The sequence below is a fragment of the Dicentrarchus labrax genome, unplaced genomic scaffold, assembly GCF_905237075.1.
Source record: "Dicentrarchus labrax unplaced genomic scaffold, dlabrax2021, whole genome shotgun sequence".
NCBI lineage: Eukaryota > Metazoa > Chordata > Actinopteri > Moronidae > Dicentrarchus > Dicentrarchus labrax.
In genome coordinates, this window is record NW_026136701.1 from 20,825,247 (window position 1) to 20,850,351 (window position 25,105).

Genomic DNA, 25,105 nt, shown 5'->3' on the forward strand with positions numbered 1-25,105 from the left:
CTACTGAAGATGTAAATCTTAAGAAAACGGAGTCACAACTATATAGTTGATATAAAAAAGGCTCAATCATTGGATAAAAAAGCTGGGCACTGCAGTCTTTAGCAAACACTATTCATACAGGAGTAAATAGTGCATTTGTGGGGGACTATTTTCAGCAGCGCAGTAATTTACATTTGGTAGGACAGTGAATGTGTGATTGACTCGAAATAAACTACAGTGTGTGTTGACAGAAATGGATGAACATGTCATCCAGTGTGGTTCATTGATGTGTTTTTGAAAGGTTTCGGACAACAATGATGCTTTTATGTCACAGGGGAATAAGATCAATTAGGATTTTGCTGCACAGGCAATACGTGTCAGGAGGATCAATTCATTGCTGGTTTTGGTCTTTTGTCTGGAATTTGTGGACACTAAGAAAAATATAGAACCAAACGTATACTTTAATGCCTAAAAAATAAAATGTTTTATAATTTTGAATTCAGAAAAAAGGGACAGAATCACATTTATAGATTCTCTTTTTACCTGACTCGTGGATTTCTTGTCTTTAAATGTTTCCCTGCTTCCTCGTCTCCTCAGTGCAGTCTGTAAAAGAACAAAAACATTATGTAATCATAGTAATTATATACAATTATTCACTCTGATATTAAAATATTATTCCCACATCCACGGGTGCTGCAAGAGGGGAACAGAAAATTATATAAACAAACACACATCCGAGCCGATAAAGGCAATAAAAGAGGCTTTGTGAATTCAATAGTGAGGACCTCTGCAGTTTTAAGATGCTATTGACATTTCCATATATCATAATACCAGTGTTTATACAGACATGCGCAATCATGGCACTGATGGTACTGCATAACACCAATGCAGTGGAACAAATGGGTTTGCTAAGATGTACGCCAACTCCCCTAATGTGAAGCAGACTCTGCAAAAGGCCAAAATAACAGTAATCTATGTGGACATTTTACGTAACATTTCCATCACGTCAAAGCTCTGAAGTCTAATGAGGAAGTATTTACTCTAATGATCACATGACATAATTACATGACATAATTACTGTCTGATTCATGCACATAGTAACGGTAATAGGCTGTATCAAGGGCCAACATCTGGTTACAATGTCAGTCTCACTGCGAGCGAGGGGAGGGGCAGAGAGAACGGACACTTCATGTGATTTACGTTCTGTGAAGTAAAACGTCTGCTCAGTATTACGATCAGAAAAAGTTAGTACAGATGTGCAGATGATGAGCGTGATCTGTCGTGTCTTTTGATGAATGATGCACCACCGGGGCGCTTTAGATCCCATTCAGAGCTTAGTGTGACAGACGTCTTATCCCGGGCTCAGATTCAGTGACACATGGCGCTTCCACAACGCTCTGGGGGGAAGCATCTGCCTGTCCAGTGGTGAAATCTGTCCTGTAGCGAATACTACGCATTGCAAGCAAAGCCTGGATAAAACAGGGACTTCTGCACGCCAGCTTAGTCTTACAGTCTAATAAAATCATTCATTTTTATCAAGTCTGTGCACTTCCTTTCGCCATCAGCTGCAGCTCTGTAAGACAGGGAAAAGATCATCAAGCACTAGAGGAAAGGAGAGAGGCAGAGTGTGAACCCTTTTTCCAGGAACGGATCGCTGGCCGAGTTATTTAAAGTTTTTTTATGATCAGTTTAAGCTCGGCTCCTTTCTAGGAAGCATAACTTGATATTAATATTTCCGATCTCTGAGTGGCAAACATATTTCAGTGTTCTCGTACTTCAGTAGGAAGTCAAACAGGACAACCACAAATCAGCTGTGATCATTTTATTAATTCTTCTGGATTTTTTACAATTATTTAAAACAGAGAAAATCAAAGCAAGTGGCCAAATTTAAGGAGCCAGAAGCAGTGAATGTTTGCATTTTTGTTTGATAAATGACTTACAAAACTAATGATTATCAATATTGCTGTTGTTAAATCTCGTTTCCCTCATTGTTTCAGCACAAAATCCTCCTGTCCAACGTTTTATATCTCTTTTATTTTAAGCAATTTAACTTTTTTCATTTCTTTGCTCGCTTAAATCCCTTTTGTCAAAAGGAAACGCACTGATTGTGAGGTTTTGTAACAGACTGAACAAATCCCTCAACAAGGCACATATGCTTATCCTAACACTGCGATTGGTTTGCACAGTACGAACATCCTGCCACCGATCTGTCAGTGTGACAGCGTTCAGTTCAGGCTTGTGACGTGTTTGAAGTGTTAAAGAATTGTTACCTGGTCTGACCTCGAAAGACTGCTGTTGGTAAACTGTCATCATATTATCATAAAGGGGTGCTTGTCTGAACGGGGAAGTTCGGTTTTAGCCCAGAAGACTTGTACTGTAACTGGTTGCTTTACAAAAGAAAGTCCTCTTTTTGACATAATTTGTGGTGTTGAATGGAAACTGTGGATGTTTTTTTTTTTTTTTTTTACACAGATTTAGATTTTCCCTCTTTTTATGCAGTAAGTGAACTGTTTGTTTTTGTGTGTGTGAACCCACTTGCTTCAAATTACCACTTGAAGGAAGATTTAAGTCATAGAAGTCAGTGAACAGAATATTATTCATCAGTGTGTTTGGTCTTCTTTTACTTTTTCTACTTTTTTTTTTTTTACTTTGTACAAAGGAAACTCTTCACTGTACGAGCTCCGCTGCCAGCCAAAATAGACCAGTAGGACAGTGTGAATCATTCGTGGCCAGACGGACGGAAAGTGTGAGGGTGAACCGTTTTTTGCCCCGGAGCAGGGACGGACCTTGACTCAGTTGCTGGCTCTACGACAGGAAGGGAGAGCCTACTTAGAAACAGCACCAAAACATGAACATAACCATACTGTGGTCATAGTTACAGACAGAGATTTGTGCCTCCTGCTCTGTGTATGATTTGTGAACGGAGCGCCGTGCCCAGTTCTGTGATATATTTTACTTTGGAGTTTCTGATGATAAAGCCCTTGGAGCACTGAATCAAATGTACAGTTCACATTAAATTCAGTTTAGACAGGTTGAAGACAGCTTGCTTTTGCTGCTCAGAAGACCTTCGCTGCATAGTTCTCTGCTCAGGTGTGTTTCATGATCGATACTTTCTAATTTGTCTTTCTTTATTGAGGTAAACTGTGAATTTCTGAGGGGGTTCTCTGTCTGCCTTCTTGTTGTCTTCACAGTCTCTTTTGAAGTTCCCGTGTCTGATCCGAACTCCACCTCTGTGCTTGTGCCCTCAGAGGAAGAACTCCACCACGAGCTGAATGCAGATGAGGTTGATGTTACATGTGAGTATTTTGGCTTTGCACCAATTACAGGTTGTGTTCGACATGTTGTTTGATCTCGTCACGGCGCAAACTGTCTGCTTCTCCCTCCAAAGGAAGATAAACAGATTCGCTGATTCCCATATTTAACTCGTCAAATGCAATTTTTTGGTCAAAAATGTCTGAGAGTGATGACACGCTGCCATCGGTTACTTCAAACTCATCTTTTCCCTATAATCCCCTCCTATACAGATTCATATAACCAACTTCATCCTCTCAAAGACTATAATTGTTTTTATTTGATGGTCATAGACTGTAATTCATGGTTTACTCTAGTCATTTATTTATAACCTCCCCTCCCCCCTGGTCCAGTCTCAGCTTTGTGTCTATGTCAGTATCTCCAACACCAGTCGTGGTTTAATTCCCAGCCCTGGTGACAGAGCTAATCTCTCTGGGGAGACAGCGGATTAGACGGCATCTTGTGCAAAGCTCCTCAGAACCCCAGACCGCCACAACCAGGGATCCCTGTTTACTGTATACAGAAGTCAGTTTGAAGCTTAGAGCAACAGCAGTGTGATCAGAGAGTTAAGGAGTTGACAGAACACTAGTAATAGTTTGTCTGAGCCAATTACCTGTAAAATGAGTCTGACTTATAAATATACTATACTATTCATTATTAAATGCTGATACATATCTGTTTGGTACTCTTACTGTGTTAGAGGTTTGATTAGAGTTTACAGGAAGCAACTCATTCACTGCATTTCAGTATAAAGGAAAAGCTGTCACCCGGTTTTAGCAGTACCTTCAAGTGTTTATGAGAGAAGTTTACTTAAATAACCTAAATGATGTCGTATTCATGACAAAATTAGCTATTAGCATTAGCTGTAATGTGGCTGATACTTTTAAAAAGTATGGTCTGGTCCAGAGTTGGTTTGTTTGTTTTTTGTGTACTAGGGTTGGGCGATTGGACGAATAAAGGCTGAGTCCATAACCAGTTGTTTTATTTTTTCGGGTGATTTTTGTCCTTTTATTTTGTTAATTTGCTGGGGGATGCATGTGCGAATATATCGGCAATCAGCGGTTGTTGGACTGACGAAGGCCAGATGGAGATTATCACCCAACTGTCCTTGGATGCAGTCAAAAATGAAACAATTTGAATTGTTAGTCACTCAGCATATCGTGTTCTCTGCTCATGAACTTAAACATCAGCTTCAAGAACGCCAAAACGATGTAAAAGACAGATAGTACTGTATCAAAGTTTAAAATTCTGGTATCGTGACATCCTTACAGATGGGAGTAGACTTGAGTTTTTGTAGCGTAACCCACTTACACACCCACAATCCTATTTACTATACAGGATCAATAAGATTAGCATTTCCCAACGCGAGGTCACATAAACAGAGCAACAGGAGATACATAAGTGCCCAGAGAGGTCATACCTGCAGGGTTTGATCCCTGTGACAGATGGTGTCTCTCCATACTGAAGGACCTTAAGGCTGAACACTAAACCCCCTCCTGGGTCACCACTACTCTCTCACATTGCCCTTTAACACAAAAAGGTGCAGAGAGTTAATGTATGTCAATTCTATGTTTATTTTTTCCTTTTTATTGCCTTTAAAACAACGCTCCTCTGATTTAGCATCGCGCTCCTATAACACCGTCAGACTCACAATAGACGGTTAAAAAAAGGATAAAACTCGATGCAGCAGAACCAGATAGATCATCTTTTTTATTATTTTATTCCACACATTCTTCTTCCTGATCTAAACCTGGTGCATACATTACCCAACATGCAACTCAACCGCTGAGAGTTCGGTCTGAGGTTCACATATTTTATGCTGGCATCTACTAAAGTAGTCTCAAGTCTCACGCAGCTCCCTCTGGAGCTAAAAACATATGCACACTGATTGACTCCCAACACCTTTGATGTTTAGCTTTTTTTGTCAGATATATTAACAAGAACCGATATGTGACGATATGGTAAATGTATGCAAATTAAAATCAAAACTATTAATGAAATAAACTGCTTATTTTTTAGTTTCATTTTGTTTGGGATCATTAATTTGGACAACAGAATATCATCATTGATACATGATAATATTCAGTTTACATCAAATTAATCTTTTACATTTTGAAGTCACTTATCTTAATGTCAAACATTTGCTTTTCAAATGTGAGGATGCTGCATTTTTTGAGTGGTTTTAGGCTGTTGGTTGTACAAAAGAAGCAATCTGAAGATCACTTTGGGAAACTGTAATGGGCATTGTGGATTAAATGTTCGCTTGAAAAAATAATGTACAGATTAATCAATAATGAAAATACTTGTATACTCTACACTGTATAGTTACAGCCCTAATTGCACAGCACCACCAGATACTGTGCATGACTCCTGCTCCACATATTAAAATTTAACTCAACCACAAATTATTTGCCTCATGAGAAGCTCTGCCTCTGAGTGTTTGTGGTAAAACTAAAACTAAAACAACACACAAACACACACACACACACACACACACCCTGTTCTTTGTGCGGCTGTATTTCTTCCACTTTAACACACAATCGCACTCATGCTCACTAAAGGCACAAACACACAGACATCTCTCTCCATCATCATCTGAAGGCACTGCTCTCACAGGCCTGTTAGCACGGGTTAGTGGCAGTCAGTCATGCAGGCTGGCAGGCAGCTCCAGCTGGTGCGAGTGCCGTCTGTAGTACTGGTGGGGCTGGTTTTTACTCCCCTGGGCCTCTGCCAGCCTGCAGGATTAACAGATTGTAGTTACACAGTCGTTACCCTGCTCGGACTGAATGAACCAGGCGCTGTGGGCCCTGACTGACTGACTGACTGACTGACTCTGGCCTTCTCCTGCACCTTCTTCCTGGAAACCCCCGCCCCCATCCCTTTCTACTTGGTCTTGCTCCCTGCTTCGTTCCCTCCCTCCTCCCTTTCTCTTCTCCTTCCTCCTTTTTTCACATCCCCATCCTTACTACTTCTGGCCAGGATGGTTTCAGTTTCAGAACTGGCACCAAAAACATCTTCAAATGCCTCATTTATGATATCTGGTTTATGGTTGAGGGGTAAGATGAGAATTAAGATTTGATTATGTTTAATATGAGGGGTTGAGGTTAAGGTAAGCTTTGACTTTAATTTTAAGATAAAGAATTAGGACAAAAGTTTAAAGGATCAGACCAAAAATAGCATCGCATTAAAATAACATGCAAAGGTCTCGCTCTGGTGGTGGTTTTATCATGAGGCTCTGGTTTCTAGTCTAGCCGGGGACCTTTGTTGTCAAGTATGTTGTTTCTCATCTTTGTTTCCTGTCATCTCTTTATTGTCAACTAATAAAAAGGAATAAGATGCCGAAATAAATGGCCTGTTTAAATAAATAAATATCACAGTTTCTACCATTTCTCCTCTATCTTGACTCTTTCAAATTAGAATTAAACTCTTCAGGAATTTGCTTTTAAATGTATTTGATTGGATAATAACAACAGGATAATACTGTCTTAACCTGTTGCAACAGCTGAGCCTTGCTTCTTTTTGCTGCAGTACTTCTATGTACCTATGCAGTGACCTCATTGACTGCTACTGCTACTGTTTCTTGGATTATAGACAATGTAAATGCAGCTTAAAGATTATGGTTCAGGGTTGAAATCAGGTTTAGGATTTTGTTTGGGTTAAAGTACAGTTGAATTAAAGGTAAATTATAGGCTAGAATTTGGCTTTAAGCTGAAGGTTGGAGGCAGTGTTAGGTTCAGGACGAGGTAAAGATTATCACGTCAGGATGAGGGTTAAAGGTTTGAGTTAGGCTTTAAAGCTTCAACATCAGTTAAAGGTCCCCACAGAGCCAGTCCTGCATGTCAGGGTGTGAATGTAGGAGTAAAGGATTCCGATGATGACATCAGGACTGTGAATGATGTGTGTAACAGTGCGTTCATATTCAACAATTACTTCCAGCATTGCTCTGCTCTACACCACAATTAAACGAAGCGTCACAAGTCATCATCACAGTACGGTGTGGGTCTGATTCTGTCATCCATTAGTGTCACTCCAGGTCTCAGGGGACCATATTCAACAGATGAGTAAAAGCACACTGCTCCATAGGAAACGTTTGCTCTGCTGCTGCTGCAACAATGTCACCACGTAATCTTGGAAAAACTGCGAGCGCTCAGAAGGGAAAAAGGAGAATATTGTGTTCTCTGACACGCCTGTTTGTGTAAGACACGGAGGCATTTTTTGGAACAAGTGCTGGATGACATCGTGCAGTGACATCACCAAAAACAACTCCCAATGTGGGGAGGGAAAAAATATTTTTGGGGGAGGAGGATGAGTAAGAATGGGAACACAGAGTGTATTTTCGGCAGCATCTCTACTCAACAGCTTGGCCTATTTATGATTTTGCTCAAAGACTGTAACACAGTCTGCAGAGAGCGGCGTCTGGCTCTGGTAATGGGATTTAACAGGAAGTATAGTGTGACCAGCTGAAACGGGGCGGGATGGAGGGTTGGCGGTGGGGGGGAGAGTGGGGTAGTCGAGCACAAAAGGCGCTGCGGCGGCCGCTGGATGCAGATAAACCCCTTCTCAGCCCTGACAGAGGAGCCTAAGACTCCTGCACAACAGAATAAATATCGCTCACCCGGCGGGAGAGCTCAGAGAGATAAGTCGCTATGAAATGTTTAGAGGCAGATTATATTAGTGAGATCTAGATGAATGAGCGCTCAATCTGGACTGTAATCCGTTTCAATAAATTAATTAATACTGAACACACGTTGGAATGAATGCATGTATAAGTCTCACATGCTCTCGCTGCGTCACTTAATTTAATTTCTCTCCATCCGAGGGCATTCTGATGCACAAGTGTTTTTCTTTGAAGCCCCTGCTACACCGTGATTTACGGCACTGTGTTATTTTTATAAGGACGATCAATCTCTGGCTTGCAGCACCTGCAGTAGGGCCTATACAGTCTAAATATACTGCATCTGGATATGCTCCATCAGCCAAATATGAACCATGCAACCCATTGGAATTCAATTTGCTGTTGAAAACTCCCCCCCCCCCTCATACAGGCTACAGTGAGGCTACCATGAGTAGCTGTGGCAGTGATATTTCAAAAAAGCCCTAAACCAATCAAAGCTAACTGAATTAAAGTAATCCAGCAGAGTGCGCTTCTCAGCCGACGCGCACACTTGTGTTTGTGTGTTACACGCGTGTGTATCTGCAGTCATCCCTCTCCCACATGTGTCGAAGAACGTGTGGGTGAGTGTTTTTTGTGCTTCTGTCAGTGTGTGTGGCTGCTGTATTGTCCCGGCTGCATGTGTGTACGAGGTCGAGCAGGTTTGTGGGTTTAAATCCATCTGCCAGTGTGTGCATATGTTTGGCAGTGAGACAGGCTGAATGCAGCACTCTCAGAGGTCATTCCAAAGTCAGGCCATCCCCGGCGGATGTGAGCATCTTGTAAATAGACTCTGGTCTCCCCATTGCCCCTGCATCTTGACATCAATAGCTGTCAGGAGATTGCTCTCCACCTCTGTGGTGAAGTCCTTAATTCTTAGAAACAAGACTATTATGCTCTGGGATGTAGGAGCAGAGCTTTGGAGAGTATGCCAGGCTTTGGACTGCACATCAAACTTCCCACTTATCAAATTTAAAGGCACACTATGCAAGATTTTTACCTTAATATAACAGCTTTGAAGTCATTTCGATGGTAAACATACTCGTAGTATAGCGAATCATCCCAATAGCAAAGCAGGAGAGGGACGCCGTTGGCAGAACCAGCAATGCAAGTCTGAAAGGTGGCGTCCCGCTAAATCTCGCGAGAATCACAAATTGCTTTACGGCGCGACGTCACATACATCAGCAACATAAGAAGCAGCATCAATGGAAGACACTAGCAGGCATTCACTCAGACGTTACCTAGTCAGTAGACATCTTTGGAGTCTATCTTTGCCTGTTTGATGTCCGACGCTTCCATCCTACTGAACATGTACCGGTATACGGGGGGGAGGGGATCAGGCCGTGAGTGCAGAAACGCAGAGCCGTATATAAAGACGGCTCTGGTGAGTGGTATTTATGACCGTTAAGGTTAAATACAAGTACTCTGCAGCGACTCTAGGGGTAGCTGTTTGACAAAACCGGAAAACTGCATAGTATGCCTTTAAGGAAATTAAAACATTTTGTTTATTTGGTGAAAATGGAAAGGGGGATGTTTTGGAATAAAGCCACGCTACTGGTTACAATTGGACATCATATACGTCCTATTTAATAGCATCTAGTGGTGGATACTGCTGCCCTATCTAAACATGGCAGACTCCGTGGAAGAGGACCTGCTCCCTCTGTAGATAAAAACAAAGGTTGGTGGAGACCAAAACAGAGCTAAAATGAGAGTGACCATTGGACTTACGTGTTATATAGCGTTATTTTAAGAACTGCCATATAAAGCCAGTTATCCATCACAACACGCCCTGCAGTATCTGAAGTGTTACATTTTGGAGGGAGGCAGCAAGAAAGTTAGACATATTAGTAACTGTGGTTGTGATTTTATTCTATTTTCTAGGCTATTTATTTCAGAAACCTTCACAGTCTTATTTATTATTTCTGAAATCACAAAATGCTTTCAAGTATTTTTGTGTCCTCTGGTGAGAAACATCTCGCATTCATTCAGTAGGTCGACCATGAAACTAACTCTCTGCTACAGTCTGCAGTTCTACAGTCTTGATTTATATCGACCTTCCTCAGCAGCTGAGAGTGTTTCCAACCAACACTGTGCCGGTTTGTGTGTTTTAAGATGTTCCACCATCTAATGTTTATGCATTTTGAAAAAATATTGTAAACTTGATCAATGGTGGACTGAAACAATAACAATAATTTGACTCCATCTCATGCAAACCAAGTATAAACATTCAGTAAACACTTATATTTTCACAGCAGAAAAAGCTACAACAATATAAGTATAATACAAATGTTTATTCACCTGTTATCATTTGTTAATTGTTCCTGATAAAAGAAATAAGTTTGGAATTAAATGATATTTAGCCACAGGATTAGAAGTGCGAGATGTCAGATCCTTCTTAGAGTCCTTGAATGACAATCGTATAATACAGGAAGTCCACGATCCGTATCAGTACAAAAAAATCGAATTAACTAATTATTGGAAGAAAATAATTATCTGTCAACCATATTTCAAACTAATTTAATTATTCCAGATAGTTTGATAACAGACAAGGGGGGTGAAAAACACTATACAATACAGCTTAGTGCTTCTTTTGCAATAAACACTGTGGTAATAAACTCTGGGATTTAACGGCTGGCGTGTGAGGAGTCAACAGTGCTGCTATTCTTGGTTGCCCACTAGAGACCCTGTAGGTCCTATAGCAGATTGAGAAAACATTAAATCTCTTAGGAATCGACACTGGTAGTTATGGTGACCTATGCTGACATGCACAGGTTATATATCATCCTGTGTTGCAACATGAACACAGTATGTCTGCCTGTGTGTGTGTGTGTGTGTGTGTGTGTGTGTGTGTGTGTGTGTGTGTGCGTATAATTTAATGTTTGTGTATGTGAGTGTCTGCAGGAGGTCGCGTGTGAGCAGCGGAGGGTCACTCCCATACTGTTCCTCTTCGCTAAGCCGGCCCTGACCTCAGTCTGGGACCCGGCATGCATTAAAGAGCAGCACAATAGAGCTTTTACGGGGCGTGTCACTCCGCTTTCACTCAAGCTTTACAAATCTCCCTGAACAACCCGACAGCCTGGCGTGCTGCTCTCAGAAACACTGATGCCAACTGGCGCAAACCAAAGACACAAGGTTGACACGACTTTTAGGTGAGTTTTCCTACTAATCCCTTCTACAGAACAGAGCAGGGCTGTTGCTTCAGGCTGCTTTGAAATAAAATAGGATACAGCAATTAGCTGTTAATAATAATTAGCCATTATCTTGATTAGAGGATAAGAGCCAAGCAATTTAGCAAACATGAATAGCTGCAGAGTGTTGTCCTCCACAGTGAATCAGGTCTAACAGCCACATCAGCATTGTGATTAGTCATCGTGTCGGCATGTGTGCTGCATGCATGATACAGTAACATGCTGGCAAACTGGTTCTCGAACTCAAGTGTGTAGAGCCGAATCAGCAGGTCCCACAGTAGGAAGGAAAGCAGGGAGAGACTACACTTCAGTGAGCGCTCCCATTAGCAGGTTTAGCTTCTCTAGAAATGTAATTCCAATCAGCTCCAGCTCAAGGTCCCTTTCATGACACACAGACCGGCCAGATTCATTTATATTCTGTCGTTTTAGCCATTTTAGCTAAAGCTCGGCCCAGAGTACAGTAATCTGCATATTCTGCATGTACGAATAAAAAGCAATAACAACTGTTCTGTATCACAGTTCTTTAGTGATATAGGTGACAAACAGTATAAAAAAAAGGTATTAAATAAAGGCAGTGCGGATTCTGTGTTATCTTTGTCGAGATAACGGCTTATCATATAGATGGAGACAGATAAGAGGGAGGGCACGTTGAGCCCTTTCATATGAGCCTGTTGGAGTGTGTGACCTGTGAATATGACTGAGCCGACACCAACGAGGAAAAGAAATGTGTGACAAGCAGCTGTTTCCACTGCCAATACCAATAATTAATTCACTCCTTAAAAATCTCTCTTCTAAACGTCAGATTTTTACCCTTCTGATTATTATCTAGATTAGTGGTCATGACGCCATAAAAATGCAGCATTGTCTTTTTGTCAACAAGTCCAGAGTACAAAAAAAGTGATTTTTTTCTTTTCAGTGTTTCCAAACTTTTTAGCATCCAGTTTTTCACAAGAAACAAGAAAACATTCGGTAAAAGTAAGAAAAAATACTCTTTTGTGTATCAGAAGTCTGTTTTGTCGTCTTCCCTCTCGGGGCTTCTAACCCCCAGGTCGGGAGCACTAACATATGCATTTCTCACTACAATTTATTTGTCTCTTTCCTAACGTTTCTCCTGCAAGTGCAGTCATTTATAGTCGTACTGGCCGATGTGTGTACTGTAATACCAAGTGAGTAGACTGCTGTACATCACCCAAAAGAAAACCCTGTATTAATTGACTACAAATGCTTTTGAATTCTTTGAACTCTAATAATGAACGGTAAAGATGTCTCTGCTGGCTCACAGTCAGAAGCTACACTGGTTGGTTGCCTTGTGAACAGTAGTAAAGCCAGGAAATCTTCTCACAGTGCTTAATGACCCATCGCCTGGCTGAGCTGTCCATCACTGGCTGCCATGGTAATGGATGGCTTGAGAGAGGCAAATCGAAAAATCTGACCTGGAAAAAGAAGAACTGACACGAAGAGCGGAGGCCTCTAACACAGAGAATTGGCAAATTGATTCAGTATAATGGATACAGTTAAATTTTAAGTATTACAGTGGCATTAACATTTGCTGCTGTTGATACTCTAGAGAACCAGTGACAGGCAGGTATTTTCAGGGAAGAAAAAAGTCCTTTTAGTAGCTGAAAGTGATCTGTTTTCATGCCTGCAGCAGCAACATCAGTGTGTTTGCAATGAACAGAAGGACCAATTGTTGTCCACAGACAAAGAACTCGACTAAAACTTAATTTGTAGAGAATCCAAAGGCAAAAATGGTACCACTGCTGGCTGCAGAACAAGCACTGCATGGATCACAATGAACCGCTAAGCCGGTCAAGCTAAACACTCTTGCACGGCAGTTTACAAAGCTAATGATGGCAGTTTTTATTTACCATAACAATGTTCAGTCATTTTATAAACAGAGGTAGTACAATTTCTAGATACTCTAACAACCAGCGATTTGATTTTTATTGTGCTGGCTGAAATAACAACGGCCGCTGACTCTTTTATGCTTCGATTTGTCTCGTTTTAAAATGAGAATCTTGTAAAAGGGGATCTTGTTCTGAAGTATAATAATAAAAAATATAACATCAGACTTGTTTTTGTTTTACGCTGTCTGGCTGCTTATCTTACATAAAACAAGAGAAAAGGCTTTTAGGATGAGGGCTAACGGACATGTTTGTCCCTCATAATCATATCTGGAGTCACATTTTCTGGGGTTGCTGGAGCATAAACTTCCCCAGACACAATTCAAAGCAGGACAGGGCTGGTAATGTTCCCTCCTTGTGTTGTTATTCAACTTCTTTTTTTTAAACTGTATACAATATATTATCCCACACAATTCAAACTTTTGACTCTGGGATGCCTTGAAATTTTGATCAATCACTGTGGCTTTAAAGAACAAACTGACGGACTGGATGCTGCCATGATAAACACTGAGCGCTGTGGGTCTGATTTAGCCCTTTCACTGATGTGGAGGGTTGACAAGTGCAGATCTGGCAACCTCCCCCCGTGGCTCTGTGAGAGGGAGCGGGTGGTGGAGTCTGGGAGACAGGTCCCCGACTGCTAGAGGCCAGAAGGGAGAAGTGGTGATTGATATTTCTGTTGTAAAAGGGACATGAAGACACGGTCGGGCAGGATGAACCACCATCAGCCAACAAATACATTTCGAACAGATTTACAGCCCTGAGACAAGAAGTATATCCAAACAGCTCGTGTTATCTTTGTTATGAAGTGTTTCTTACATTGCACAGGTGGGGGTTCCTGTATTGTGACAGCGTGTGACCTGTCAGATTAAATGGACTTGTAAATGCTACTATTACTGGTACTGGCACTGGAGTAGTATTATACAGGGTGTAAAAGCAGCTGTATTTACTAAACAAAACTAAAACATAAATCCTGATAATACAGGTTTTGGAGGCTGAAGCAGGGTTAATAGACTGACACCTTCTGAGATATTTGTTTAAAATCATGCCGACAGCAACAATATCTTGGCACTGGACAACACTACCTGGCTGATATATTTCATTTATTAAAGTAAAAGTTAAAAATGACCCTTATTTTCCAAGAGTTGGATTAAAAGATGCCACTTTTATGTCGATGTAGAGATTGTGCCAAGAGGTGAATTGCCTAGCTTAGCATAAAAGACTGGGGGAAATAGAGCCACTGTGGGGGGGATCAGGGGAATATGGAGAGAAACTACATTAAAAGTAATGTGATTTATGCAGAGAAAATAAATAAACAAGAGTTTGCTCATGCTATTGTGCTGACCTTTATTTTACAAAAATTCAACTTGCATCCTTAGTTAGTTATTAGTTGCTTCTGAAGGAAAAGTTTGAGAACCTGGTTCTTTTAAAAAATACCTACAAGCCAACATCACAGATCTCACTAAGAAACAGTTTCACTAAAGGCGTTGGCAGGCGGATTTGTGTACGTAGGACAAATCCTGGTAAGCTGCTTCCCCCTCTTTCAAGTCTTTGTGCTAAGCTAAGCTAATAGCTGTAGATTTGTAATCAGTGGGTCAAACATGAGCATGAAAGCAAATAAGCATATTGTCAACTGAGGCTCTTTCTTCGTCCCGTATTATTGTCTTGGTTGGAAAATCCAGTATTTGTCTGGCCTGCAAAAGAGGCTAAAAAAACACAAAACAAGGAAAATTAACCTCTTTACACAAAAAACGTGGTATTATCATTGATTTTACTCGAAGGCTGCAAGGCTACAAAGAGAAATGTAGGTGGCAACAGTCGCCTAAAGGTAAGAGAAGGATAAAATCAACTCTGAAACTAAGAAAAATGAATGAGCAGCCCAGTTCTCCCTCGACAGTTATCACATAGCCCTTTGGTGAAGCCAGGAGACCGGAGTGGGCAGCTCCCAGGTGGGAATGTGTGTAACTACGAATGAGCTGCAGGACAGTGATTTAAAGAGCATGCAGACTCAGCAAAAACCTCCCCGAGGGAGACACAGGTGACGAAAAGAGAAAGGCATTCACTCCCCTGCTCTGTCTGGAGGTCAACCTAAAGCACATCTACTCTAAAAAAGCCTGTAACAGTTCAGACAACAGTGACTTTAAATGGAGGCTATATAAAAAAATAAAATTCAATGAGTAACCAGAGTCATTCCCGCTTGTGGAGCAACACTAACAGCTATAAATGACACTGTGCCTCAGACAGACCAGGAGGAGGGAAGATCTGCCATGTCATCTGCCTGCAAACTCCTCAGTAGGTCTGCCGAGTATTCTGGGACGGCAGGCTGGCAGCGTGCCAGTGGTGTGTAATGTGCAGAGATAGAGAGAGCCATGTGGAGAGGGCAGGAGAGGCAAAATGTCGCTGCGCTCTCATCACGATGTACAGAGGAGACGGATACGATCGGAGAGCTTCACTTGACTAGAGCCCCCGGGCCAAATAATGCTGGCACATCATAAGTGGAAAGAGATACTGCATTTCCCATGCTGTTCATGCCATAACAAATATCACCGGCTCATGTAAAGAACAGGGATCAACTCTTTTTTTTTTTATGCAACCTGTCTTGAAGCAGCCGAGATTAAGAATTTCTCTTTCAGACGAGACTTGAAGGATAAATCTGTGTTTTCTATCTTCAACTTTATTCATTTGGGAGACGCTTTTGTACAAAACGACACACAAATTAATCTCTTTATCCCTTTTTGGTTTCGACAAATCCAACAAAAAACAACAACCATGAATTTATTCCACTGACAAATAGTCTGTGTTATCGCATTAAAATTCAAACTATCATTCAAACGTGGAAAGAAAATTAATATTCCGAGTGACTGCTGGCAGCCTCTGTAGTTTGTTTCAGTGCGTTCTTCAGCTGATCCCCCTTTCTCTTCGCTTCTGAGTTAAAGACAATGGTATACAAAAGTGGCATAAACGTGTTTAAATTAACTTTGTTTGATAAAATTAACTGTTCAAATGAGGCGCTCATTAAGAAGAAGTCTGGTATAGTATATCCACTAATAGTAAACTATGTTGTTCTTCCTTAAAGGCCCTAAAAACACATTTTCTCAATCAGCTTTTTACTGTGAGTGATGGCGTCTTGCATGAATACACAACCCTTTGCCAAAGTTAGAACAGTTTTGGTTAGGGGTGGGCGGGGCATAGCTGGTAAAAGGTTATGACACACACTTCTGTACACCAATCAGGATGAAGCAAAGTTTGAATCAGAATCTGATGACAGCCGGTACGTCTCTGTCAGTCAGGTTTACTTAAACTGACCGACTCAGTCCTGATGAAGAAGATTAATTGTGTTTTTGAGAGTTAAACTCTTAAACCAACTTTGATTTTTGCTTAATGTACCACTTTTCTTTTAGTTTTCAAGGACTAAAATGAAAATGGAGGAAATTAGTGATCGATAATCAGAACACGCTGACGGGGGTGATCCATTAAAGGACCTAAACCAACATTTATTTAATCATAATACATACTGTCTGTGTATTCAAAGCCTGATACAGTTAGACCTTTAGGCATCTCGTATAACAAACAGAGGTTTGTCGGGGCTCATAATTGATAACATATAAATAGAAAATACCTTGATAGAATCACACAGACCAGACAATTCGATTCACTGGATCAAATCTCATTTCAGTGTGACAGTGAAAAATACAATAAGCCTATTTTAGTCTGCGCTATGCCTGATTGTTTCTGTAAACAGCCTTCTCAAGATGGCTGCCGGGCTTTAATTAGGCCTTTATCAGGAGCTTATTATCCTTCAGCCGGTGATTAGCATCTAGCAAGGGACTGCAGCCGATTGTAAGATCATCTTCTAGTCATAATTAGCAAGAGCCAAGTTGTTTTTCAAGAGTCTGGGTCTTCAGTCTGTGATTATTAAGTGTGTGTCTTTGGTAATGATACGTAAGACCTTAAAACCGAATGATCATAAACTTCTATCAGTCTATCAGGGACTCTGCAGAGGGAGCCTGGATGTCTCCCTCTGGGCTGCAGCCATGTGTCTTCTGCTCACTAATGGGAACAACAGAGCGTCATTCTCATCTGTGACAGGAGCTCCGATGGGAGGAAGGTTGGAGGATGGGGGTGAGAGTTAAAAAGAGGGGGGGTATGAGTGGACTGCTGGGCTGTCCAGCTGGCTGATAATGAGGTCGTCCTCACCCCCACGCCACTTTCCGCCACCCAGTACTTCACTGTCCCCTTGTGTGTGTCAAAAGGTTCACAATAGGTTGGTAATAAGAGGGAGGGGCCTTTCGACTCTGCACACATGCCGTCTTTGTGTCTTGAAAATGGGTAGGAGGGGAGCCAATAAAGGAGGAAAGTGAGATTTGAAATGCTGTGTTATTACCAAAGCCCAGTGGACTGCCGAGCAACCACAAAAGGTTGTAAAAGATAACGAACTCTGAGCTCAGGGGGCAGCAGAGGCCCGCAGTAATCTAGACGATCATTACCTGGACTTGTTATCAGCCCAGATGGAGGTTCATATCATGAGGGTTTGTGTCTGTAGGTGTGACAGCTACCAGATAAAGTTAAGTTGTTAGGTGTTTCTGAAGTTGTCGAGGTTTTCCATCCTCGGCTGAGCTTGATCTGCTGCTTTTCTCCACATTCTTGAGAGGAGTCACAGGCATAAAAGGAGATTGGAGCCAGGGTTGACCCACTTGCTGATTATTACTATGGAAAAATAAGGAATTATCCAACATCAAAAATGTGGCTCATAGATTTTCTCAGTTCAGTGGAAGCAGAGAGAAGAAGAAGATATCTTTAGAAAGATCAGATTTAATTGAGTAGAGTCTGCCCTTGGACTTTGTTTTCTATCTTTATGCTAATGTGGGATCTTTAGGTGAGCTGGATGTCTTTTCCCTTCACTATAAAAGAAGGCTAACCCTAAAATGAAAGATTACCACTTAGTATTGCAATTTATTATAATAATCAGTGACATTTTCGAGACATTTCTGTGTTTCTACTCAGGTGTTTTTACTTCAGATGGATGAACAGTGTGCAAGGGATTCTGAGAAACTATATGTATGTATGTATGAAGTTCTAAGGTGCTGACAGCTGGGATTACACAAATCCTATTGGAAGGAGTAGGAATTCTATATTATTAAAAAACTGGCTGACGATAACAAAGAGGAATTGGGACGCGGCTCATGTCTGCAAAACATAAAACAATAAAGTTTAAATATTAATTTCAGACTGTTTTACATGTCTGCATAATGCAAAATATGTTAACACATCAGCATTAAACTTTTAGTTTTAACTCTTCTGCAATTTAGATGATGTTCTCCTTCTTCTTGGCGTCATAATCAGAGGAGCAAAGAAAACAACAGAGAGGTCGAAAGCTAAACTGAGGTGATTTATGAACGACTGCTTTTAAAAGGGAGAAGTGGTAGGACAAGAGATTTTTTAAAGTGTATAATGGCATAGCAGAGACAAGAAGGACAGGTAGAGGGGATTATTTTTCAAAAGAAGAGCCATTGAGAGCAGGGGAGGAAGAAGATTCACTGAGGTGTCAGAGCTTTTGATGAAGTCTTGCCTGGGAGTGCATCAAGCTGTGTAGGCAGGCCTCTGTCTTTATTGCTGAAGTCATCATTTAAACATGACTGCATGCAACATACAACCCCAGAGAGATGGGAGTGCCAGCCTCTGTCTGCCTCCCAAGTCTTCCACTTTTCATCCCTTATATAATGAGCGCACTTCACTTCAAACGAAAGCACAAGTCTATAGGCATCCACGTCGCTCAAACACACACTACTTCTATAGAGGAACAGTAAATGCTCAGGGGCTTTTGCCAGTGCAACTTCCAAGATGAGTATATTGCCCAAAATAGAGCACTTTGAATATGATAGAGGACTCAAAGGGATACTGCAAGCTTGACCAAGCACAGCTCTGTACTTTTTCGGAGAGCTTATGTGCTCTTGGATTAAAAGCAGAGTAAATTGTTGAAAATAACAAGTCTTACAAATTTGCATCAACTAGTTTTTTAGAGATACTTAAAAAAATGTTATTATGTGTAGAGCTGGGTAGTTTTATCAATACTAGCGCAGCGTTTTTAGGATCGTTACCAAAATAGCATATTTTTGCATTCCTTACTTTAAAGGTATTTAGTGGCATCTTGCAGTGAGGCTGCATGTTGCAAGCGTGAAGGAGAAACAAAGCTGTGAAACTCGAAAAAATGCAAATGGGCCTATAAAGAGCCAGTGTCTGGTTTGTCCTACTGTAGAAAAATGTCAGTTCAACATGGCGGACTCTGGGAAAGAGGCCCACACACTCTCTGTAAATAAAACAAGCTCATTCTAAGGTAACGAAAACATGATTCGATTCCGGTGACAATATGCTAATCAAACATATCTATAAGTGTTACACACTGGACCTTAAAGGACTGTAAACATGAAAACAATGACAACGTTTTAAGTGAAAGGTGTTACTCGTAGTGACGTTCCCATATATATCTGCACACGTACATATATACATAACAATAACCAGCTCTGCAGCTCTCCTCAGATTTACAGACCTTTTTAGCGTCTTTCAGCTTGTTGTTTTGGTTTTATAACCTCTCACCACTCTCACCACTCTCACCAACCTCATTTCCTGCTGCATCAGGCGACTGTTTTCACAGAAAAAGCAGCATTTAGGAGTATTCAGCAGCTGAAGAACCACATATTTCCCTCAGGAGTTGGTGGAGACCAAAACAGATTTCAGTCAAATTTTATTTATAAAAATCACAAATCACATAATACGTCAGGGTTGTGTTTAGAACTTGTTGAGCTGCCCCCAGGTGGTCAAAAAATAAATTAACGCAAGTTTAACATAAGAAGCCAAACTTTCCAAAATAAAATAAAGTCTGAAATTGGAAAAATGTAAATCCCAAAGTGTGTTTTTGCAAAGATGATTTCTTAACTAGAATCTACAAAGACTGTACGTGTGTTTGCCTGCTGCTATTGGGAGCTTTCTGTAGCGCTTTTAATGCTTGTAGCTACAGACTCATTTTCTCCAGTTCCAAAAAGATGACAAATGATATTCGTCTGAACTAGACAGCCTGTAGAATCGTCCTTTAGTCTCTCTTCCTCTACACATCCCTGTTGCTGCAGTCCTGTATCACCCTGCTGCTGCTGGCCAGAACATGGTGACAACCCTCTGTGACTCACACAGTGTCTGACCTCTGCCACATCAGATGAACTCCTTTAGTCCACCAGACAACAGTGGACCTCACTGACTCTACACACACACCCTGTGGTCTCGTCTATAAACAGGGGTACACACAGTTTTTGACACAGAGAGCCGGTGGGGTGACAGTGAACATGTGACTGGGCGAGAACTGGCCGAGAACTAGTTAGAGGCATCCTGACCAATGCATCTCACACACTATACTAGCAAAAAATGCAAATGTCCCCCGCTTCACTTTGTCTTATATTACGGTAAATTGAATTTCTTTGGTTTATGAACAGTTGCTTGGACAAAACAAGTAATTTAAAGACTTTACTTGGGCTCTTCTAATGGCTTTCTTCAGCATTTTCTGACATTTTAAAGAATAACCAATTACTTAATCGCCCAAATTTCTGTACAGCCAATTATTTAATAATGCAGTACTTAATTCCAGCCCAATTTACAATATTAACTCACCTGCTGATAGGAAAGGTAAAGCTACGGTTACAGGCAGAAGAACTACCGAAAAAAGCTGAAAGACACAGCTAACATGTTTGCAAAAGATTGACCAATTTAGAGTCAAGTTTCAGTCTACCTGATTAATATACAGAACAACATTCACTCCACCAACTCCTGAGCAACATATCTGGCTCTTTAATTGCTAAATGCTCCACTATGTTCATCAGTGAGTTGCTAACTTTGCCTGTTTGCCACTTCAGAGAGGTGGGGGATAATTCCTTCACATTACACATAGTCATTTGATCTACGGTTAAAATTGAAATATCAATAATAGTACTTCCCCTTTCCCCCCTAAAATAGACCACAAGTGATTCCAAACTCATGCAGTACATAACTCAGCTGCATAACTCAGATCAAATCCGACATCTTCCCACTCCGCAACCTTTGGCGAAGCCAAAAACTGTTTTGTTGAGGCCTATATTTCACTGAAGGCTATAGCCCCCTACATACTATTGGGAGCTCTATTTTTCTGATGGCCTGTCTGTTCCTTGTGTTTGGAGGAGAGGTGAGAAGCACAATGACTCAGTCTGACTTACAGCCTGCCAAGCTGCTGTCAACCTCCCTAAATATAACTGCTAATACCATTTGTTACAGTGGAGAAGAGAAGCATCCAAGAAACCACCCTTTGATGGGCGCGGTGTACGTTCTGCTACTCTCAGATCTAGGTTAAGCTGAGCGGTGTACTGTGGGGTGATGAGATAATGCTTTTTAGCCATTCTAGTGTCGGTGTGTCTGTCTGTTGGTCCACCACTTTATTCCAGCCTGAAATATCTCAATGAATTACCATGATATTTTATACAGACATTCATGGTTCCCAGATGATGAATCCTGCAGTTTAGGAGCATATTCAGGCCTCTACACATCTGTATGTTTGCATGTAGTATTTTAATTTGCGCCATTGGAATTGCATGTATGTTTCATCGTTGTGCCGCAGATTAAATACTGTATGCGTACTAACAAATCTATATTGGGTCATGGTTAACTTACCAAAGCTGCTGGATTATCTTTGTCTTAAAGTTTTGGAGGTTTTTAAAGATATTTCAAGTAATACAACATCAGCACAAAAAGACCAATCTGAACTTGTTTTTGGGTCCGGTGGTCTGAATATATATATATATATATATATATATATAACATTGACTGGTTTTCTACAGCAAGTCAAATGGACGTGTTACCAGCTTTGATACTTAAACTGGAGCCCTAAATCAAAACTATATATGAAATATGAGTTTCAAGATTTCTGAAGACTATATTAAAAATCTGTGTATGTTTGAAACGCTTTATAATGTCCCTTGATGTGTCTGAAGACACTTAAAGGAATTGGAAAAAACACAATTTGACTTCTGCTATATCGAACGCTTCAGGATGTTTTATGATTATAAAGTGGCAGCTTTGATAGTTCTGTAAATTAAAGAAACTTGCAAAAGCATGTTCAGACAGAGGAGGCATTTCATTTTTCAACTTCAAAGGAACTAGCTTCAGAATTATAACAGGGTTTCATGCAGAATTGATGATTTCCCTATTTGCCTTGTGTCTGTGATAGTTTGCCTTTAGGGTGACAATGTCATTGCTTCTAAAATGCTTTGCGGCACACCGTACAGGTTTAGCCTGAGATAGACATATATATTACTGTCATCCAGTTAAGACATTTTCAGGAATCAAGAACAGTCATATTCGTACAACACAGAAATTACCTTTTAAACTTCTGATTTTGACCCGAGTACCAGTAATATTTTATAAGAAAACACCTTCTCCTGTCAATTATGTAAATGGAGAAACGCTGCATGACGCCGTGTGACAATAAGCTCTATATGGACGCGTGTCACTGCAGCAGATTTCGACTCACAGCAGAGTCTCTGCGCTACTCCTCTCCTCACGATTGCTCTCTTTCCCATTGGTGGAGTCAGACATAAGATATTAACTAGGTCAATGAGATTCCTTCACACTCCTCCAACAGGGAACCACAGCAGAGGAGAGGATGGGGGGGGGAGCTGAAGATGAGATGAGAAGACAAGAAACAGGAGATTCTTCAAAAGCCAACGTTTCTGCTGCTGAGATCTTGTGAGGAAGAAGTGAGAGAGGAGCACGAAGCAGCTTCTCTGACATGAAACAAATGTCTGCAGTGACTTTCACTCAGACATCGTCGACGTGATTTATTAAGAATGCAGGCATTCCCCTCTCGTACCTTTGTAGTAGTGAAACAAAAACAAAAGACTTGAGGTTAGAGCAACTCTTGGAGGTACCCTCGATTCCTATTTTTATATGTGTGAAAAAAATGCAAATAGTGCCACGACAACAGAGCTGCTTGTTAATGTTTAACTACAAACTACAGGTGCTGGTAGGCATTATCAATTTATCTATTGACAATTTTTCAATGAATCAATTAATCATTTAGTCCAAAAAATGTCAAACATTCCCAGAGCTCAAGGCAGGTTCTTGAAATTGCTCATTTTGTCTGATTAACCCAAAGATATTGAAGAAAAGATTCTGCACTTTAACACTATTTTTTCTTGAAAGATTACTGAAACCATTAATAAATTACTGAGATTATGGAAATAGTTGCTGATTATTTTTCTATCGATTAAATAATACATTAATTGACTTATTGTTTTGCTTCTACTCAAGTGTTTTGGACTGTTGATTGAACAAAAACAAGCAATTTTAAAACATAAGGTTGGGCTCTAAGTGATTAGTAAATTAATAAATATAGTATCTTTGATGAAATAATATTACTCGCAGCCGTACTAACCATACAAACAAGATTTCTGGTTCATTTTTCAAGGTTTTCTTATATATCTTTTTTATTTCTGCAGCCACTCCAATACTATGGAGGTGAATGGGATTTTGTTTGTGGTACCTGCACAAGAAATGGCATTTAAAAAGTCCTAGTCACTCAATAATGTACAGACCTTGCAGTTTTCATTGGAACTACTCTTTACGTTTGAGAACCAGCTCCTATAAAAGCTGTCGGCTCATGTGAATGTAAACACACATCCATTGCAGGAGAGAGCTTCCAACCTGTGTTACAAAATGTGAAGATTTAGTTTCTTTGCTGTATTCTGTCCTCATGAGATCTGATGTCAGTCAGTGCTCCTGTATGTCAGTAACAAATCGGACATGAGACATAACTGGTGTTCGCTGAGGAGGAAGAGCACAGCACAACGGATTATCCTTTTGCCGTAATGAAAGATGAACTTATCACAGGGGGGACAGAGAGTACCCAATAAATCACCTGATGCTCCTGTTATGCACGTTGACATTTCATTAGTTCCATTTCATTACACATATCAGTGGGCCTTTTCTTCAAATGTCAGAGGAATGAAAAATCTCTCGACCAATCGCTGTTCGCCTTCGTACTGACCACACAAAAGCAGCAGCTGTAATTTGCTCTTTGGGCCAGTACTGTATCAACAGAGGGTCCTGTCAACCAGCCCTCCTAAACTGTTTAATATCAGGTCTTTGAGCTGTGGAGCTGTGGTCGTATCGCAGGCGGACAGGGCCTACAGCCATCTGATTACAGCCATTCTCCGCCGCTCTGCCTCTTTGTCTTTTTTCACTCTTGCTCTCCCCTCCCACCAGAGTGTACCGAAACACGCCAGGGCTGTTTTATAACAGGCCTTCTTGTTGGATTAATCCATGCAGGGGTGCCAATCTCTGGGCCAGAGTCACACTGTGCAGCCTCTGATAGCAGAGAGAGAACGGGCACAGGGACAGGGAGGAGATGGGCTTTAAAAAGGCCAGAGACGCCTGAACTATCTGAGGTCAGTTGCCCTTTTTAACCACGGTGGTGAGAAAAGTAACTGATGAAGCTTGTTTGCATTTAGAAAGTGTTTTACCATTTACATTTAGCGATAAAAAGACTGTAAAAGATAGTGAAAATAACTAAATGGGAGAAGACAAAGGTGCCTCCAGTGGAATTCTAAAAACTAGTAAAAAAAAGAGAGGACGATTTTGTGCTTTTCACTGCTTTACACTACACCTAAGTCACAATTTACTAAGTCTTATTAAAGCAGAAAGGGAAAGGAAGAACCCTTTAGTCCAGTTGAACAACATTCTTATCAGCTCCACCTCTCTCGCCTGTCACTTAGATTTATCTGAGCGACTACGAGAGCAGAGGGCAGATTCTCAGACTCATCCATTTAAACTCATCCCTCACTAAATATTTGTAAACACTCTTATCATCTCCCTGCTATCAACAATTAAAAAAAAAACAACTAATGGGTTGCCCGCTGTGCTTTATGAATTTCACGGGAATTAAAAGACTTTCAGAAATGAGTACATGGCGATTAACTGCTGGAAAAAAATCCTGGGCAAAGACACTGTGCAGCAAAAATGGAAATATTGGGGTGCTGCATTATGAACGCACGCCTCTGGTGAGGTTAATTTGCGTCACGTGA

The 25,105-nt window shown here is 40.8% G+C and overlaps 1 protein-coding gene and 1 long non-coding RNA gene across 10 annotated transcripts in view; one reads left to right on the top strand and one right to left on the bottom strand.

Annotated features, from left to right (window-relative positions):
- The window catches only part of LOC127367977 (uncharacterized), a 269,916-nt gene that overhangs the window by 78,910 nt on the left and 165,901 nt on the right, over window positions 1-25,105 (top strand). The window lies entirely within an intron of this gene.
- The window catches only part of LOC127367919 (microtubule cross-linking factor 1), a 72,203-nt gene that overhangs the window by 37,097 nt on the left and 10,001 nt on the right, over window positions 1-25,105 (bottom strand). For all 9 annotated transcript variants that reach the window (XR_007885565.1, XR_007885564.1, XM_051408187.1 and 6 more), the window contains exon 4: window positions 523-582. Coding sequence is in view for 7 of the 9 variants with exons in the window: in XM_051408187.1 (XP_051264147.1) it covers window positions 523-582 (60 nt within the window). In the remaining 2 variants the exon portion in view is untranslated. The remainder of the gene's footprint in view (window positions 1-522; window positions 583-25,105) is intronic.